The sequence below is a fragment of the Capsicum annuum genome, chromosome 11 (assembly GCF_002878395.1).
Source record: "Capsicum annuum cultivar UCD-10X-F1 chromosome 11, UCD10Xv1.1, whole genome shotgun sequence".
NCBI classification, from domain to species: Eukaryota; Viridiplantae; Streptophyta; class Magnoliopsida; order Solanales; family Solanaceae; genus Capsicum; species Capsicum annuum.
In genome coordinates, this window is record NC_061121.1 from 159981058 (window position 1) to 159996220 (window position 15163).

General features: G+C 36.2%; 1 protein-coding gene across 2 annotated transcripts in view; it reads left to right on the plus strand.

Moving 5' to 3' along the window:
* The window catches only part of LOC107854632 (endoglucanase 3), a 33402-nt gene extending 19130 nt beyond the window's left edge, over positions 1 to 14272 (plus strand). For both annotated transcript variants that reach the window (XM_047399043.1, XM_047399042.1), the window contains 5 exons: positions 12317 to 12820; positions 13001 to 13150; positions 13260 to 13371; positions 13459 to 13622; positions 13799 to 14272. In XM_047399043.1, the coding sequence (XP_047254999.1) occupies positions 12317 to 12820; positions 13001 to 13150; positions 13260 to 13371; positions 13459 to 13622; positions 13799 to 14128 (1260 nt within the window). In that variant the 3' untranslated portion in view covers positions 14129 to 14272. The remainder of the gene's footprint in view (positions 1 to 12316; positions 12821 to 13000; positions 13151 to 13259; positions 13372 to 13458; positions 13623 to 13798) is intronic.
* The last annotated feature ends 891 nt before the right edge of the window (positions 14273 to 15163 follow it).

Below are 15163 nucleotides of genomic sequence, written 5' to 3' on the forward strand. Positions count from 1 at the left end.
ATACAGTCTCTGAAAACATACTCTGAAAACATGATCTGAAAACATAATCTGTTATGGCATAAATACATATGGTATCGTCATACTATTGACTTGCAAGTCACATCTCTAAGCCATTATTAGTCTATCGTAAATCTCTATTTCCAAACTACAAGTTTTGGGACCACCATTTCAATAATTCAAATCAAAGAAACTCTTTCTCAAACCTCATGTAAACACATGCAAGGAACTCATCTTTGTCAAGCATTTCAGTAGTACAGTACAAGGTGGTCATGTCAAAGTTCTCAATTCATATGCAATTCTTTCTCTTAAACACAAGAACACATTTATATCAAGAAAAACCCTCTCAATAATTTCAAATCATGCTCAAATGCTATAATATTGCGAAAACATCTTTCAAATCACAAAACCATAATCTTTAATTCAATACATAAGAGGGAGTTCATAATTTATGCTCTCAACGATCTTAAATCTCAAATTTCATACATATACGTATACATGTAAATCAATTTAGGGGATAGGACCACAAGGTCAAAACAATAGTAACATTAAAACATTCGGAGTACATAATTTAAAATATAAATTCCAAAACCCCTTTGAAATTCGTGCATAAAATCTAAAAATCATGCTCTAATGGTTTTAAGACCATGTAGTTTTTTAGGATAAACCCTACATACCTCTATCTAGGGGGCTTGGAAATTCCAATTCTTTAATTTGTTTTAAAAACCCACGGTTGAATCTTGATTTATTTAGATCATCCATATGGAACCCTAGAGAGTATTCTTGAATATTTTTGGTGAATGTATGAGTAATATGCTCAATTGGGATTGAAATATCGTATTTGGACTAATAAGGGTGTGGGAAAATACCCAATATACCCTTAATGAGATCGGTATTAAAATATAACTGGGAGCCCGATTTCATGGGACACTGCGACGCGCCACTATCGTGGTGGCTCATTAAAAATTAATGAATGGGAATTTGGCCTACTACGCGATGCACCACGATCGTGGAGTCCCATTGAAAATTGACCATCATTATTTACACCCTCTCCACGACGTGTCAAGAATAGGAATGATGGTGTTTTATGACTAGGACTTATATTAACCATAACTCCTTCATCGAGTGTCTGTTTTGGACGCATCTTTTGTTGACGGAAAACTTATTCAATCATTTACGAAATGAAAAGTTAAAATCTAAGGGATTTCATTGGGAAAAAGTATAAATCATTCTAGAAGCCAATTCTTGATATTTTAGGGATAAAATTTAGCTAAGGAAAACTTCGGGGCATTACAATATCCCCCCTTTGGGAACATTCGTCCCCTAATGTTGACGCGGGATACAAACAAGTATAATTTCAAGCATACTAAGGCATAGAAAGAATAAGGCAAGGATTGTACCTTCTATTTCGTCATCCATTGTTTAAAAAAGGTTAAGGTATCTAGCTCCCATGTCAAATTTTGATTCCCAAGTCACTTCTTTAATTTTCTGGTTTCTCCTCTTCTTCATAGGATAAGGAGTCTGTCACTTTGATTTCTTCGACAGGCAATACTAAAGAATGGTCTCCAATACACTTCTTCAACATAGATATATGAAATACCGAATGCTAGCTGGCAATTCTAACTCATACGCAACTCCACCTATCCTTCTCACAATCTGATATGGTCCTATATAGTGAGGACTGAGCTTACCTTTCTTCTCGAATCGCATGATTCCCTTCATAGGAGAAACCTTGAGAAACACCCAATCTCCAACCTTAAACTCTAGATCTCTTCTCCTAACATCGGCATAGGACTTCTGACGACTCTGAGCTGTCTTAAGTCATTCTCTAATGACTTTCACATCCTTTATTTCCTGATGAACAAGATCAGGCCCAAATATCTGCGTCTCACCTACTTCATACCATCCTATCAGGGACCTACATCTTCTCCCATACAATACCTCAAAAGGTGCCATCTTAATATTAGAATGGAAACTATTATTATATGCGAACTCTATCAATGGCAAGTGCTCTACCCTACTGCCTTTAAAATCAATCACGCAGGACCTCAACATATCCTCAAGGGTTTGGATGGTGCGCTCAGCTTGCCCATCTGTCTGAGCATGGAAAGTCGTGGTCAAACTTACTTGGGTACCTAAACCCTTTTGAAACGATCTCCAAATCTGTGAAGAAAATTGTGTACCTCTGTCAGATATGATGGACATAGGTGCCTCATGCAAATGAACTATTTCTGCAATGAATAGCTTGGCATAATTCTCTCCCGGATAATTTATCCTGACAGGTAGAAAGTGAGATGACTTGGTCAACCTATCTACAATCACCCAAATGGAATCGTACTAGTTTCAGGACCTTGAAAGTGTTTTAAAAGAGTAGATATATGTTAATAAGAATATAAAAGCCCAAGCACAAAAAAGAGTAGATCAGCCTTCAGTAGTACTTATTTATCTGAATAAACATTTATAAATCAGATGAAAAATCAGTTATAAGAAGTAGAAGAAACATCAAACTAATCTAAAAAATGTAATAGTGGAGACAATGCCAGCTCCAAATTATTGTCTCATACTAATAACAAGTAATCTGGACATTGTTGCACTGAATCAAGGACGGATCTTCTAGTAGCGCATTACGTTACTTTTAGTTTTCATCATGTTATATTATGCTTTGTGCCGTTACGAAACTTTTGTCAAATGCCAATGAACTCTTAAGAAGAAACTGGATGTACAATGTTCAGTATGATTATATAGGTACACTATTCAAAAGGAGAGGGTGCATGGTAGAAATTAAATCAATAGAACTATAAGAAAGCAGAAAACTATCTGGTCGTAGTCAATAAGGCCAGCGCTCTCATCGAGTCTTATGGCATTGTCTCAAAGAATATAGAGACTGTAGATATCTTCTTCGTATCAGTCCGTGATAATTAAACATAACATAAGAATACCCTATATTAATTTAATTCACATTAAACCATATAATAATTGTACTAGAAAGAAGAAATCAAGCTTTTCCAAGAAATAAGCCGACTTTAACTCCAGATATGCACAACATGTATGACAAAAGGCAAAGGCAAAGCTATCTCTTGAGAAGTCCATATTAATTATCTCCCACTTCCACAAAGGCAAAGCTATCTCTTGAGAAGAACCACCTGGTCTCAAATGTTCCACTTTAACTTGTTGACAATTCAAACACTTGGCAACATAGTTAGCCACATCACGCTTCATATTATTCCACCAATAAATGGTTTCAAATCCTGATACATCTTAGTAGAGCCAGGGTGAATAACATACCTCGACATGTGAGCTTTATCAAGGATTCTCTTCCTCAAACCATCTACATCTAGCACACACAATCTACCCTGGTATCTCAAAACACCATCACCACCAATTTCAAAAGACAATACCTTTTGTTGACCCATATCTTTCTTGATTTGCATCAAGATGGGAGTTTTAACCTGCTTCTCTTTGACTTCTGCACAAAGGAAAGATTTAGCTATTTCATAAACAACCACTCCTCCATCCTCAGAATCTAAAATTCGCATTCCTAGATTTGCAAGTCGGTGAATATCCTTCACTATCTCCCTTTTTTCTTTCCTCACATGAGAAATACTGCCTATAGATAACCTGCTGAGGGCGTCGGCTACCACATTCGCCTTGCCCGAATGATAGTGCAGGCTCATGTCATAGTCTTTTAAAAGTTCAAACCACCGCCTTTGCCTGAGATTCAATTCTTTCTGCGAGAAAACATACTATAAACTCTTGTGGTCAGTAAATATATCAACGTGTACCCCATACAAATAGTGCCGCCAGATCTTAAGTGCAAAAACTATTGCCACTAACTCCAAGTCATGAGTAGGGTAGTTTCGCTCATGCACCTTCAATTGCCTAGATGCATAAGCCACTACCTTACCGTGCTGCATAAGAACACACCCAAGTCCCACTCGGGGTGCATCACAGTATACAAAAAAACCTTCTGTACCCTCCGAAAGAGTCAGAACAGGAGCAGTAGTTAACTTGTCTTTCAACTTCTCAAAACTATTCTCACAAGAGTCAGACCACAAAAACCTCACCTTTTGCTGAGTCAACTTAGTAAGTGGTGCAGCTATGGAAGAAAAACTCTCGACGAATCTTCTGTAATAACCCACCAAACCCAAGAAGCTCTGAATGTCGGTTGGAGTCGTGGGTCTGGTCCATTTTCTCATTGCCTCAATCTTTAGGGGATCAACCTTTATCCCCTCATTAGACACAATATGCCCCAAGAACGCAATAACATTCAACCAGAATTCACACTTGGAAAATTTTGCATACAACTTATGATCTTTAAGGGTCTGAAGGATGATTCGGAGGTGATTAGCATGGTCCTCCTCGCTCTTAGAATATACCAAAATGTCATCAATGAATACAATGACAAATAGATCCAGAAACTGACGGAAAACCCTATTCATTAGATCCATGAAAGCTACAGGGGCATTAGTCAACCCGAAGGACATGACTAAGAATTCATAATGGCCGTATCTAGTTCGAAAAATTGTTTTAGAAATATTTGACTCTCTAACTTTCTACTGGTGATATCCCGAACGAAGGTCTATCTTTGAAAAACATTTAGCAGCTTGAACTTTATCAAAAAGATCATCAATCCTAGGAAGGAAATATTTATTTTTAATCATGACCTTATTCAACTGGCGGTAATCTATGCACATACGAAGGGAACCGTCTTTCTTTTGCACGAAAAGTACAGGTGCACCCCAAGGAGATATAATGGGGCGGATAAAACCTTTATCTAGAAGATCTGCTAGCTGTTCTTTCAACTTTTTTAGCTCTGCAGGAGCTATCCTAGATGGCGAAATAGAAATAGGATGGGTATCTGGCAATAAATTAATACCAAAATCTATCATCAGGTGGTACTCCTGGGAGATTATCTAAAAAGACTTTCAGGAATTTATTCTCTATGGGGACAGACTGAAGAAAGAGACTTTCGGCACTAGAATCTTTAACTCAAATAAGATGATACAAACAACCTTTGGAAATAAGTTTACGGGCCCTGAGGTAAAATATGAAGTGCCCTCTAGGTGCTAGAGAATGTCCCTCCCATTTTATCACAGACTTATTCAGAAAAGAAAAGGTGACTCTTCGGGTTCTACAATTCAAGGTGGCATAGCACGAATAGAGCTAGTCCATCCCTAAGATGGCATCAAAATCAACCATATTAAGTTCTATGAGATCTTCCTCAGTATCCTGGCTGAAAATAGACACAACACAATTTCTATACACCCTCCTAGCCACAATAGAATCTCCCACCATGGTGGAAACCAAAAAAGGTTCAGCAATCACATCAGTCTCAAGCCCAAAACCAACATCCACGTATGGGGTCACATAAGACAAGGTAGACCCGAGATCAAGTAATACATACACATCACGATAAAAGATTTGCAACGTACTGGTGACTATATCTGGTGAGGCCTCTTCCTACTGGCGGTTGGGCAAAGCATACAACCGGTTTCATCCTTTTTCGGCAGCTGAAGTGGCACCCTTCTGAGATGGTGGTGCAGATGAATTCGCTTACGACTTGGCTCCTTCAACATTACTTTTTACTGCCGGATAATCTCTCTGGATATGGCTTGGCTGGCCGCATGAAGAACACACCAAATATGGCCTGGCTGGCCGCATGAACAACACACCAAATATGGCCTCGCTGGCCGCATGAAGAACACACCAAAGCGCCAAACTGACATCTCCCTGGATGATTTCTCCCACATCTTCCACAGTGCGGATAGGATCGGAAGGTCTGGGCTACACTTCCCTGCGATTGCGTACCTTGTATCTTCGGCCCCTGACTAAACTAAAAATTTTGGGTGCGCTGCTCAGCTATGGGTCTGGACACTGGAGCACTAGCAACCGACTATGCATTACCCAATTTTTTTTCTTTTGCCATTTGCCGCTCTAATTACCGCTCTGCTGCTGACTATGACTCTGGTTTGTTGCTCAGGCTCTCTTTGCCAGCCTGTCCTTTTCCCTAGATTCAGCTATCTTCTTCTTTTTATTCTCCTCAACTTGCTGTATGTGGACTGACAGTCTAGCAAATTCTATATCCCTGTTCAACATAGCTCCCTGACACTCAAGCACCAGATCATCTGAAAGGTTGGAAGCAAACTTTCTCATTCGGGCCCTCATACTACTCGTCTTCTCAGGAGCATAACGAGCAAGCTGGTTCAACTTTAAAGTATACTCCTGAACACTCATCTTACCCTGCTTAAGGTTCATGAACTCCTCTGCTTTCGCTTCCCTCAGCTCCAGGGGAAAGAATCGGTCAAGAAAAGCTTCCACGAACTCATCCTAAACTGTGGGCTCAGCACTATCACCCTTCGTATCTTCCCATTCGATGTACCATTGGTTCGCTACATCCTCTAGCTGGTATGTTGCTAGCTCAACACCCTCTACATGATCAACATGCATTACTTTGAAAATCTTCTCCATTTCTTCTACGAACTCCTATGGGTCCTCTTCTACCTTAGCGCCAGAGAACTTGGACGGGTTCATTCTCATGAACTGGCCCACTCTAGTAACTTCAGAAGTAACAAACGCAGACCCAGTATCTTCCGACCTCTGAGTCTGTGTGGCTACCAGCTATGCCAGTATATGAATAGACTATCTGAATTCAGCATTAGAAATCTCTCCTTCACGAGGCTAAGTGCGATTGGCCCCCGTTCGGGGAACTCTAGGAGGACTAGTTGGTACAGGAGGTACTCCCGGAGTAGAAATAGGTTCTGGGGTATGAGCTCTGTTATGGGTCCGCATCCTATGGGTAGGACTGACTTCATCATCCTGAGCATTAATGTTGGTACGATGGAGAGGCATCACTAGTTTTCTGAAATGCAAAAGGTCATTGATTAGGGGATAGATTAGACTCTGAAGCACGAACTAAATCACAAAGAAGAGAAACATTCTTAAACGCCTAGTAGCCTCTTGCTTATAAGTGTGGTGTGCTACACACCCATAAACAAGACTCTACTTAACGTAATTTCATAGACACCCTGGGACCATGAACCGTGCTCTGATACCAAGTTTATCACGATCCGAATGAGGGCCTGGCCATGACGAACATCCCGAACCATAAAGGCCCAGAACGCCCTTCTCTATCTGATAATCAAGCAAAAAATTCATATAATAAAAGAAGATGCGGAAACATAATCTGCGACGGAAACATGGTCAATTCTGAATTCAACACAAGTATGGAAACTGTAAATCAACTACATCTAAATAACATCTAACTTAGTCTGCGAAATCTCTACTACATGAAAATTTGACAACTGTCTGAAACTGAGACAAGGCCCCCAGTATACCAAAATTGAAATAAGTGACATAGTCTAAAAAGATAGGTCTTCTGGAATAGAGAAGGCTCACCACTGCACAGTCTGATCAGCTGTCTGAATTATATACTGCTTATCTGGACCCTTAGATTGAGTCTCAGAACCTAAGAGGTAGGGGGGAGTAGGGGTCAATACAGATGTACTGGTATGCAGAGCATATTCAAAATAATCATTTATTATTCAACATATATGAGAAAAATTTAAAATAGTCCATAAGGATATCATATAGTAAGAATTCACATGGGCATTTTAAAGACTCTGTAAAAATCATCTCAACTTTGAGAAATTTGTGTTACTTCTACGCTAAGTGGTATACCCTACAACTCTGAAAAATTCCATGGACTATATGGAAACTGCCATTAACTCGGCGGCGAAGCCCTCAACCTAAGTGTGCCGTAAGGGTCGGAGTCTCTGAATCTACTACACCATACGACCGTCACCAACGTACAATAATAATCTACCCGTATCGGCAAATACTGTTTCAAGCTAAGAGTTGCTTGAACTCGCGCCTTCTTCGGGTAACCACCTAACCCTCTTTAAGCCCCTTTTTAAAACTTTATCAAAACATACAGTCTCTGAAAACATACTTTGAAAATATACTCTGAAAATATAATTTGTTATGGCATAAATACATATGGTATCGTCATACCATTGACTTGCAAGTCACATCTCTGAGCCATTATTAGTCTATCGTAAATTTCTATTTTCAAAACACAAGTTTTGGAACCACCATTTCAATAATTCAATTCAATGAAACTCTTTCTCAAATCTCATGTAAACACATGCAAAGAACTCATCTTTATCAAGCATTTCAGTAGTACAGTACAAGGTGGTCATGTCAAAGTTCTCAATTCACATGCAATTCTTTCTCTTAAACACAAGAACACATTTATATCAAGAAAAACCCTCTCAACAATTTCAAATCATGCTCAAATGCTATAATATTGCGAAAACATCTTTCAAATCACAAAACCATAATCTTTAATTCAATATACGAGAGGGAGTTCATAATTTATGCTCTCAACGATCTTAAATCTCAAATTCCAAACATATACGTATACATGTAAATCAATTTTAGGGGATAGGACCACAAGGTCAAAATAATAGTAACATTAAAACATTCGAAGTACATAATTTAGAACATAGATTCCAAAACCCTTTGAAATTCATGCATAAAAATCTAAAAATCATGCTCTAATTGTTTTAACCCATGTAGTTTTTTTAGGATAAACCCCATGTACCTCTATCTAGAAATTTAAAGGATGCTTCTTGATGCCCATGGCTTGGGAATTCCAAATCTTCAATTTATTTTTGAAAACCCACAGTTGAATCTTGATTTATTTGGATTATCAATATGGAACCCTAGAGAGTGTTCTTGAATATTTTTGGTGAATGTATGAGTAATATGCTCAATTAGGGTTGAAATCTCGTGTTTGGACTGATAAGGGTGTGAAAAAATACCCAATATACCCTTAATGAGACCGGTATTAAAATATAACTGGAAGCCCAATTTCATGGGCCACCGTGACGCGCCACTATGGAAATTAACGAATGGGAATTTGTCCCACTCTGCAATGCACCACCATCGTGGAGTCCCACTAGAAATTGACCATCGCCATTTACACCCCCTCCGCGACGCGCCAAGGATAGGAATGACGGTGTTTTACGATTAGGACTTAAATTAACCATAACTCCTTCACTGAGTGTCCGTTTTGGATGCATCTTATGTCGACAGAAAATTTATTCAATCATTTACAAAATGAAAAATTGAAATCTAAGGTATTCCACCAAAAGAAAGTATAAATTATTCTAGAAGCCAATGCTGGATATTTTAGGGATAAAATTTAGCTAAGAAAAACTTCGGGGCGTTACAGAAACACTATAGTTTAATACTTTATAATCTTCCGATCACTACAGTCGAGTAAAAGTTGAATATATATAATCATTCAATATTCCGACTACAGTAGTCGGATACATTTACTATATTTATAGAGAAGCTTTTTGTAATGTATTTAGTAATATATTTATTTTATTATTAAATGTTCTGACTAAAGTAGTCAGAAATCTAATTAATAATATATTTAATTAATTATTAATTTTTCGTATAAGGATATGATTATATATTAACTCATATATTTATTTAGTTATTAGTATTTCCAACTACAGCAGTCAGAAATATATATTTAATAATTTATTTTACTTATTTTTTAAATTTCATATAAGGGTCTGATTATGCATTCAGTAATATATTTATTTAATTATTTATATTTCCGACTACAATGGTCGGACACAGATTTAATTAGTTATTAATTTTATTTAGTTATTAGTATTTTCGACTACAGTAGTTGGAAATATATATTTAATAATTTATTTTACTTATTTTTTAAATTTTGTATAAGGGACTGGTTATACATTCAGTAATATATTTATTTAATTATTTACATTTCCGACTACAGTGGTCGGATATATATTTAATTAATTATTAATTTTATTTAGTTGTTAGTATTTCTGACTACAGGAGTTGAAAATATATATTTAATAATTTATTTAAATAATTATTTAATTGTCGTATAAGGGACTGATTATATATTTAGTATTATATTTATTTAATTATTTATATTTCCGACGACAGTGGTCGGATAAATATTAAATTAATTATCAATTTTATTTATTTGTTAGCATTTACGACTATAGTAGTCGGAAGCATATATTTAATAATTTATTTAAATAAATAATTTATTTAATCATTTATATTTCCGACTACAATAGTAGGAATATATATTTTCCAGAATTTATCGCCAAATATTCTGACTGTTTTTGTCACAAATAGTATTGGAAAAATATTTTATAAAAAAAATAAATATTTCCAACTGAAGTAGTCGAAAATTTCTGGTTACTTTTTTCAGTCAGAATTTTTCAATCGGAAAATAGCGAATTTCTGGTAGTGATGATATAATTGACCTTTTCGTACAGAACAAGAAAATCAAATGATTGATATAATGAACTTTTTTCAGTATGAATTCGTACCGTATGATTTATAAGAAATTATAAATGTAGAAAAGGATAAAATTCCTACTGATAAAGGAATTTATAAAAATAATAGGCTCCATGAGCTCACATAAATAACGTTCACCATAATAGTCAAAAAGGTCAGTTTGCCACTCTGAATTTTCTTGATGTTCAGTCTGTGAGGCATTCAACGTCTGTTAGATTTCAAATGTTTGTTTATAAAATATCCTCCATATTATTTGGTAGAAAAAAAAAATTGAAGGACCTGAAGAGTGTTTTTGTCATTTCATCCTGTTATTCAAGAACAACTAATCTCGATATTCTCGCAAGCATAACATATGCCAATATCAATTATTAATGTTAGTATAACTTATCCTAGGATTAGTATATAACTAAACAAGGGATAAGACAATACCAAAGGTTTATCCCAAAACCATCCATGTTTGCCTGCATAGTCCTTTGGCTTGTGAACTAAGTTATCCCAAGCTTATAGCCACGTGTTAATGATTCTTGAACAAATCTATCCACTTGAAAGATAGAATAAAAATGGGCTTGAGTCATCGCTAGCCAGTTAAACTTATCCCAAAATTTCACTTAAACCTCTCAACTTAGGTCTGTACCTGTTAGGCCCTTAACCCACCTGAAATTTGATCCATCTAGGCCTTCTTTTGTCATGCCTCATCAAATCTCCTCCACGTGTTATCAAACGCACTGACGTGGAAATTTAGTCCATTCAATATTTTTCATGTGGATTAAATATATTCATGTCTTTTTTTTAATAATATTAAACCAACTTTGTTACAGTATTTTGATGTAAATTTTTTAATTTATTGATCCGCTCAACTCTTTTTGAATGCTTTGATTAAAATATTTTCTTAATCTTTTCACTTGGGTTCTCGAAAATTTGATTGTTAGTGAAATTATTTTTTTTTTCCATTTAGCAGCTTTGATTTTCCAATGAAAGCAGCAATAATATAATTTCTAGTTTTAATTTTTTGACGAGACTCGTCGGAAAATGCACACATCAAAAAATTTCATCGCAAAGATCCTCCGACCAACCACCAATCAGCTCTAATTCGGCTCACAAAACTTCGATTCATGCAAAATCAAATCATTTTTGATAAAACTCCACCGATAAAATGTCAATGCCATAACCGCCACTACTAACTCCGATGATTTCGACAGTCAACCTAACAACAACACCAAGAACACACAACATAGAATAGCGATGATTCCGGCAGTCTACCTAACAACAACACCAAGAACGCACAACATAGAAAAAATAAAAAGAATTAAAATTGTTAAGAATTTTCTTTTTTTTTTTAAAAAAAAGAAAGAGAGGAGGTTATAAAGGTGAAGAAGATGCCACCGGCTAGGGGAGGGAGGATGGGTGGGTTCGCTTTTCTTTTTTTTATTTTTTTAATTAAGAAATTGCAATTATTAAAATTATATTAATGAAAATAAATTTAAGTGTAAATGTTTAATAAAAATAAAATATTATTTAGTACTTAATTCACGAGCTTAAAGGTGAAATACACTCTCCTTGCCAAATCACCATTTTGTGCCTGATAAGTATCAATTTTAAGAACTTGAGGTGTCTGATAGGTACAAGCCTTTGTTGATGGATAATAGGTACAAGCCTTTGTTAATGGATTTAAGTGAATTTTCAGGACAACTTAAAGGGGCTATGAATGACTTAAGCCAATAAAAATAATATCAAATTTGATACGATAATGTGAGATATCCAAAATTAAAGTTACACTTTATCTAGTTGAAGGTATAAATTTAATTTTATATATACTTCATTTGACATTTAGTAGAATGTAGTGTTCCAAAGTGACACTATTTCTTTTATAGTTTTTCCAAAAATGAAGTTATTTTATGCATAATCATACTTGTTATAAGTCCAGACCCTTGCAGTAGCATTTTATCTTAAATATGTTGGACAGGTGGACTTAACTGGAGGCTATTATGATGCTGGAGATAATGTGAAGTTCAATTTTCCAATGGCATATACTACCACAATGCTCTCCTGGAACACACTTGAGTATGGCAAGAGAATGGGCCCCCAATTACAAAATGCACGGGCCGCAATCCGTTGGGCAACGGATTACTTCCTAAAATGTGCGAATGCTGCTCCCAACAAGCTTTTCGTTGGTGTTGGTGACCCAAATGCTGATCATAAGTGTTGGGAAAGGCCCGAAGATATGGACACTGTTCGAAGCGTCTATTATGTCTCTCCCAGTAATCCTGGCTCTGATGTGGCTGGAGAAATGGCGGCTGCTTTAGCAGCTGCCTCATTGGTTTTTCGGTCTGTTGATCTAGTGTACTCGAAAAAGCTTCTGGGAAATGCAGTTAAAGTGTTCAGGTTTGCAGTTCAATACAGAGGCTCTTATAGTGATTCACTAGGCTCTGCAGCTTGCCCATTCTATTGCTCATACTCTAGTTATAAGGTATGTATAATAGTAAGCTAACCTTATTGGGCATACTTTATGACTCGAACATTTTTCAAAAATAAAGCAAGGCCTACTATTAACTGGTATTCTGGCCCAATAATTTTGATGCGTAACTCAATCTTATCACTTAGTTTGAATTAGGTTACTGCAATTAAATTGGGTTAATTAACTTTGTAGGATGAGCTATACTGGGGAGCAGCATGGCTATTGAGAGCAACAAATGACATTTCATACTTACACTTTATAAACACCTTGGGAGCCAATGATGTACCAGATTTATTCAGCTGGGACAACAAATATGCTGGTGCTCATATTCTTATGGCAAGGGTACATACGTTACATTTACTTCTATGGTTTTCATTAAATTTTCTTCCTTTGGTCTTCGTGTTAGTATTATTGATATATACATATCCCTAAAAAGGTGCTAATAATGTAGATAAGCGTGGTTGGAAATGACAATAGATTTGATTCATTTAGACAACATGCTGAAGACTTTGTATGTAAAATACTACCCAACTCACCTTATACAAGCACCCAATATACAAAAGGTGATACCGAACATTTTGTTGGTTTTATTTTTTAAGTGTTTTTGGAGACATTCGTCTTACTTATATTATTTTTATCTACTATTACAGGGGGCTTAATTTACAAGCTACCTGAAGAAAACCTTCAATATGTGACATCCATTACCTCTCTGCTCACCACTTATGCCAAATACATGGCAAGTAAAAAACATACTTTCAACTGTGGAAGCCTCTTGGTCTCAGAAAAGACTATTAGAATCCTTGCAAAAAGACAGGTAAATCCTTTATCTCACATAATAGACTCAACTCATAGAGTACTATATATAAAATGTTATTTCACGTCTTACAAATTAATGATGTAAAGAATTTACTAGCATAATTTGAACAAGTTATGTACCATGTATTTCACAATTTGTTACGATTGCTTAGTGTGATAATTTGTTAATTGTAGGTGGACTATATCTTGGGGAACAATCCAATGAAAATGTCATACATGGTTGGGTATGGCTTAAACTACCCTCGAAGAGTTCACCACAGAGGATCATCTTTACCTTCATTGGCAATGCATCCACAATCATTTGGTTGTGATGGTGGATTTCAACCATTCTACTATACAGCAAATGCTAACCCTAACATATTAGTTGGAGCCATTGTTGGAGGTCCTAATCAAAATGATTTCTACCCAGATGAACGTACAGATTATAGTCATTCAGAGCCTGCTACTTATATTAATGCTGCCATTGTTGGACCTTTAGCGTACTTTGATAGTTCCAACCATTAGGGAAAAATAATGCATTATGGGTATATTTTATTTTTAAAACAGTAAATATATCCGTTGGATTCTAGTCCAAAAGCATATGAACATGTGCCATCAAAAATTGGTGCTTACAGTTGGCTACTTCATAACATATATTTATCGGTTGAACTACATGTTTTCCTTTCCAAATACCCCTTTTGAAATTATTTTCTTTTCTAGTTTTGGGTAGCCTAGTATGCACCATGAAAGCAAATAGGCACTTAAATCAATACTCTTTGTGCAGAAAAGACGGTTGAATCTCATGCCACTTGTATCTCAACTGCAGATGTTAAGTGATTTATTTACGTAGGCAAAGCAAACAAGTAATACAGTAGTATTATTAAGGGCAAATGATAGAAATATAAGAGGTTTGACCCTAATTACCAGGCATCTTTTAAGTTCCTAAAATAATTACAAGATATATCAAAGTAATTATCTAAATACACAAGCCAAAATTTGCGTGTATACGGACCAAAATTGCGTGTATCTAGACCTCTTTTTCTTGTCTAACAAAATAGATCTGAGAGAGGGCAGACAACAGTGGCGTTGGTTGGTGTTTGTTGGGTTTATTTTGTTTGACTGAGCTCTAATACCTCATCGGAAATGGAAAGAATGGAGAGGGAGGAGGGTGGTGGACAAGTCTATTATTGGAGAGGAGGAAGTTGTTGGAGCTTGGAGCTTATACTTCACCGGAGTGGAGAGACGACCTGAACAGAGTGAGGTACGTTTTGTCGGGGCTTCGTGGTGGTTAGCTGTCATTCATCTACAATGAAAAAGAAGAAATAAGGAGTTGTTGGTTTTGATTGTTTGTTCTCTAAAAATATGGAGCAAAAAGGGAAATTGACGGTTGTTCACGATGGAACTAGACCAACCTTAGTAGATAGGCAATTGCCCAACAAGGAAGAAAATCAAAAAGTAGCTAAAAGCAGGAATAAACGATCCTTCTAGAATGAAGTTAGGGAAACACGTGTACAAACATTGCAGAAGTCTGAAACAAATACCATAAAACCCTTAACATCT